At 37.8% G+C, this 6,000-nt stretch overlaps 1 protein-coding gene across 2 annotated transcripts in view; it reads right to left on the bottom strand.

Annotated features, from left to right (window-relative positions):
- Positions 1-2,291: 2,291 nt before the first annotated feature.
- The window catches only part of CREB1 (cAMP responsive element binding protein 1), a 117,779-nt gene continuing 114,070 nt past the window's right edge, over positions 2,292-6,000 (bottom strand). For both annotated transcript variants that reach the window (XM_077448495.1, XM_077448496.1), the window contains 2 exons: positions 4,598-4,748; positions 2,292-3,654 (listed from right to left, as the gene is read on the bottom strand). In XM_077448495.1, the coding sequence (XP_077304621.1) occupies positions 3,510-3,654; positions 4,598-4,748 (296 nt within the window). In that variant the 3' untranslated portion in view covers positions 2,292-3,509. The remainder of the gene's footprint in view (positions 3,655-4,597; positions 4,749-6,000) is intronic.

Below are 6,000 nucleotides of genomic sequence, written 5' to 3'. Positions count from 1 at the left end.
AATTACAGTAATATATCTCTCATGACTGTATAATATAAAAGTTCTCATCTTGTATATTACAACAGTACACAGCTCTGGCCATAAATACAAAAACTTTACAAAATGGGTTAATTAGGCATTTTACAATCTCAGATTATGGTAATTTTTAGTTGGACAGATTTTCTTATTTTTTTATGCATATATTAGTATAAACCTAAAACATACCAAGAAAATGCTAGCAAAAAGGTTTCTTTCAAAGTAGATTTTTTTTTTTTAGCTTTGAACAGTCACTGACTTGAAAATCCTGTTTGCATACGATTTTTGCAAAAATGTTCAGCCTTTTTTGGTTGCTTTAAAGGATTAGTTCACCTTTTAAAAAAAACAAATGCATTTTTTGCAGATAAGGACCCTGTAAAGCATTGCACCCACGATTGGCAGATTGCGGGTGCAACGTCAGGCTCCTGCAGACTGCCTGAGTAGCTGTCTGTCAGTACCTCCTACATAGGCAGGCAGTTACTTCAGTCCAGGAAGCTCAATGGACTACGAGAGCACTCACCAGCAGACTCACAGTTCATTGCAAAATACAAGCCATTAGCTGCAAAGGCTAACGGTACTTGTAGGCAATCATTCACTGAACTCTGTAAATGAATGATGCAGTCTTGTGGGTGATACCGGATATCGGTGGAGAGAGCTGCTAGAGCGGGAACAGGTTATATGTTCTACCCGAAAAACGGGTGGGACATGTAACATATTCCCAAAGGTGTACTTATCCTTTAACTCATTTACTTTGCTACTATATTTTAAGAAAAAAAAAAGGGGGGGTCAAAACAAGAACTTTCATAGAAAGAATTATTCTTCCATATAAAAACATTTGGAGGCATAACTATAAATCCACCCTGTAATAAGTCCTCTGTACTCCAGGATCACTAGATTATTTGCATCTCTACAAAGTTCTTTTAGAGACAATTTATGTATGACTTTATATTCATTATAAGAAAACAAAAGCACTTAGTGCATTTTTTTTCATCTTTCTCCAAGGCAATGTAATCCATCATTGCTTACAATTTGCTTATAATACATTCTAGCTACTATTGTACATTGTAAATCAGTAAAAAAAAAAAATTAGCGTTAGCTGCAAATACCATGGGTATGTGGCACAACTAAAATGAAATGGATTCCTGACACAGAAGTGACCAGAATGTTCTTGACGTTCTAAGTATACCAAAAACAAACATACGGGAAACAATAGCAACTGAAATAGAATGGAAAAATAATCTAATTTTTGTGCACTGAAAAATGTTTAAACAATCATGCTAAGACATAACAAAGCTTGTAATACAGTTTGTTACAGTTATTGACAAGTTTGTTTTTGCTAGTTCATCTCATCCTTAACAATATATTCAGATTAAAAAAGACAGCAACTTTCAGAGTCACTGGTTATCTATATCCACTGAAAAATGTTAATCATGCGACGCTAACCTAGTTGGTTACAACTGCATCAACTGTGGTACTGCAGGCTAACCTTATAGCTGAATTCAGGGTATGGATATGTTTGCAACGTTACATTGGTGCAGCTTGGACCAACGTAAGTATGCATATTCCATACTCGGTTAGTCCCAGTGGAAGCGGAGAATCAGCATGGTAGTAGCCACAATAACTACAATGATTCTCACTGTCTTTCAGATTCTGTGTTCTGCAGCATAGTAACCACAGGGGAACATCTGCTCAGCATGGGTTTCAATCAAACAATGCATTGTGTTTTCCTCAATAAATACAAGACATTCTCTGATTGGATAAGGTAGAGATTGTTAAATTACCTCCCCACCTCATGCATTTAGAGAATGTTTTGCCTTTATTGAGAAAAGGCAAAGCATTCTCTGTAAAGAGTCTGTGGCAAGTGATCGACCCCCAGTGGTTACTACAGTGATTCCCTGCTTCCACAGGTATTGTCCAGGTATGGAAAATGCATGCTTACATTGGTCCAAGCTGAACCAATGTAAGTATGCAAAAATATTCATACATGAAATTCAGCTTTAAGAATCTGTTACTATGTTATACCTTTAAGTTTTGCAAAAAGGGTGAAAGCAATAGAAAATGTGTGTTCTCAGCTTCCTGCAAAAGCGCAAAAAAATAAAATAAAAAATAATAATAGCACTATAGTTTCATTAAAATGTATGACTGTGCAGATATTAAATTTATATAGATACATGTGTAAAAGGTAAAATAGGATATATACATTAGCTAACAGCGCACAAGCACAAAATAAATCTTACACACACTTAAAAAAATGTTCTGATGCAAACAATACATCATAGTTTTAAAATACAAAATGTATTTCAAATAGTACATGATAATTCTACTCAACATAAAATATTTTACAAGACCAACAAATCCCAAACACAAAGTAAGCGGTTTTTTAAATGTAGCTGTGTATAGACGCAAAAAGAATGGCCACACAACTATTAAGTGCAACCAGGCTCTTAACAATATGACCATTTTAAAAGTGATAAAAGCCCATGTTGCACAATTTCAATTTCCAAATTCAAGCACAGGGAGTGAAGAAAAGGAAACAAAACAAAGCAATTTTCTCCTCATATATACATATGTGGAGCCAAATAATCCACAAAGGGTGCTGGTGATAGGGATTTGACATTTAAGAGGTACAGTACATAAAGAAACAATCGATGCCCACAGAGCTTTGGTAATTTGTGGCTTGTCCAAATTACACATTCCTCTTTAGAAATGTAGGTATGCAATTGTTGCAAATGAATACAATGAAGATGCAATGAGGAGTGCTTCAAAGTCTTCCTCTTTAGACCCTTCAGTCCTGTAGAACATGTCATTTGTACCTCAGTGTGCTTAGAAAGGACATCCCTTTCAAGGTTTGTTGAATTTCTGAGAGCATGTACTAACTTGAAATTGACCGACGAGTGGCAGCTGGCTCGGTATGATAGTCCAATAAAAAAAAAAAAAAAAATTGTGAATGAAATCCCCCTAAGAAATCGGTCTGCACCAAAGGACAACAAATGGTTTTGACACATGGGGTTCAGTTGCTTTTCAATTCCCATTTTTCACATCATCCAAACTTTCTACTTTCTACAGGGTGGGTAGAGCAGGGCAGCTTCTGTTATAAGCCCCAAGAGTACAGTATATAGTTGTACTAATAGCAACTTCAGTGACAAGAGCCCAAATGTGTCATATATACAAGCTCTCCCTGCACTAACAGTGCTTAGCAAATATAAGAGGGATAAAGCAGAAACGCAAATAAAAGGTATGATTAAAAAAATAATATTCATAAGTTGTTCTTGATCTTGGAGACTGAAACGTGGCGTTAACTCACTTGGGTTCAGAGGCAGGAGCTAGATGCATTCACAGTTTTAACGCAAAAGCACAGATGAATGAAATCCTTTAGTTGCTGTCAGGCAGTTTTGCGAAAAAAGAGAAATATAGAAAAAAAAAAAAAAAAGTTTATCTGGTTACAGGAAAACCAGTTCTCATTGGGGACACAATCCTAAATACAACTGCCCCAATTAGTCAGATTTATGGCAGTAAAGGTCTTTAAGTGCTTTCAGTTCTTCAATCAGTGTCTTGTTTTGGTTTTCGAGGACAGCTACTCTGTTCTCCAGGCATTTTACATATTCTTTCTTTTTCCGACGACACTCTCTTGCTGCTTCCCTGTAAGAACAAATATATTCAAAAAAGAATTGAGTAAAATAATAGCCGCCTTATATCTTACTAAACAAACTTATCTCCTCGAATACTTGAATTCATTCAAATTACAGAATTACTTAATGAAGGTAAATTACACAGCACTCATAGGTTAAGAAAAAAAAGACTGAAAGACTACCCAAAAAATAAAATTAGTAATCTAAATTCTATTAAAAAAAAACGGATGAAGTTTACGTCAGTTTGTCATCGGTTTTTCACCCATCAGTTTTTTTTTTACTGTGTGAAATGAGCCTAAGAGTTTATTTTTTGCCATCTTTTTCCCATTCAGGGGGATTTCGCTTTACTTCCTGTCCCATAATTATAACAGGAAGTGACAGGAAATCCCCAAAAGGTGATAAATGGTTAATTTGGCAAACGCACAGTTTTTTTAATTGTTTTAGAATTATGTGCATAACTATTGCATTGAGATAATGCACGCAACAGGCGTTGTGTACGATGCAGTGCCACACATTCTGATTGGCACCCCAACACATCTTGAAGACTATGCAGACTGCATTTTTTTTGGTGTGTTAGGCAGTTCATTCAGGGGAATAAAACAGACTTAATGCTAGTTAACACACAACATAAGCTTTAAGGAACACACGGTTCGAATGGGCTCTAAAAAGGGATTTGGCTAAGAAATGAATCAGCTATTTGCAGACATACATAGTGCAATGTTTAAAATGTTATAGATATTTTGACAAATGTGTGGTTTTATAGTGATTCTTTACAAATATAAAAACACAAACTAAAACACAGTGCTTGTAGTGTATTTAGCTGAAACAAGAGAGTAAAAACATGAAAAAAAAAAAAAAAAAAAGTGTTTTAAAAAAATAGCAAAATAAAAAATGCATTTATTTTACAAGCCATCTAGAGTTTAAAGATTGTAACAAAGGAAAGATTTATATACCTGTTCTTCATAAGCCTCACTTCTCTTTTACGTGCTGCCTCTTCAGCTGGCTGGGCAGGGAGTGCTGGAGAAGATGCCATGACAACTCCTGGTGCAATTGTGCTGGTTGGTGCTGTGCGAATCTGGTACGTTTGTACATCTCCCGAGGCAGCTAAGACCAAGAAAGTTAAAAATTCTGTAAATGTGCATATCACCTTTTATTTTACATTTAGGACGCAAAAAAAGAATTACCGTAAATACATTTTTAATCGAGTCTGCCCATTTTATTACTATTATTTTTTTTTGCTGTCAATCAAATCTAATGATGTGGGAGCCGGGGCAGAGTCCTGCTGTCTGTGTCAATGGATGCAGCAGCAGGACACAGGAGCATGCCCGCAAGGGGGCACTTGAGAAGAGGAGCCAGGAGAGCTGAGGGAGCCCAGAAGAGGAGGATCGGGCCACTCTGTGCAAAACCAGCTACACAGACATGTTTGTTTTTGTTATTTTTTTTAAAAACACAAACCTTTACATATCCTTTAAAGCGGAGTTCCACCCTAAAGTGGACCTTCCGCTCATTGGAATCCTCCCCCCCTCCGGCGCCACAATTGGCACCTTTCAGGGGGGAGGGGGGGTGCAGGTACCTGTACAGTACAGGTATCTGCACCCACTTCCAGGGTAGATTCTGCAGAAGGCACGCCCCTTTCCGCAGAATCTACACCCCTTTCCGAAAGTTCCCCGCTGCCTGCTGGGAAACACACGGATCCCAGAGACAGCGGGGACCATCCTCATTGCGCAGCGCGACTCACGCATGCGCAGTAGGGAACCGGGAAATGAAGCCGAAAGGCTCCACTTCCTGATTCCCATACCCAAGATGGCGGCGGCAGCACCCGAGAGACGATCGAGAGATCGGCTTTGGGTGCCGACATTGCGGGCGCGCTGGGCGGGTAAGTGTCACTATTTTAAAAGTATTATAACTTATAGTACAGTATTTGTAGCTGCTGGCTTTAAAAAAAAAAAAAACGGCGGAACTCCCGGCGGACTCCCGCTATAAATAGAACAGGACCCAGTACAGGGTCTTGTGACACCCCACTACTGACTGGTCTCTGTTCTGAGTGAACCCCATTAACAAATTAACAATCACACTTATCTATCTATCCTTTAGCCAACTGCATATCCAATGTGCTAGCTTGTACAACTTTTGTATTAGATCATTCTGTGGAACTGTATTAAATGTCTTGCTGAAATCAAGATATGCTATGTACACAGCACCTCCATGATCCAAAACATTGGTAATAGGGTCAAAAAATTAAATCAGATTAGTCTGACATGATCTGCCCTCAGTAAAGCCATGCTGCTTTGGGTCCAGCAAGCTGTTTATTTTTAGGTGATCAGTGCTCCTTTTCAGTAGTGATTTCAATAACTTA

This window comes from Lithobates pipiens, unplaced genomic scaffold (genome assembly GCF_037356315.1).
Source record: "Lithobates pipiens isolate NorthernLeopardFrog02 unplaced genomic scaffold, aLitPip1_a1.2 Scaffold_22, whole genome shotgun sequence".
NCBI lineage: Eukaryota > Metazoa > Chordata > Amphibia > Anura > Ranidae > Lithobates > Lithobates pipiens.
This window is presented reverse-complemented; position numbering and strand designations above follow the sequence as displayed.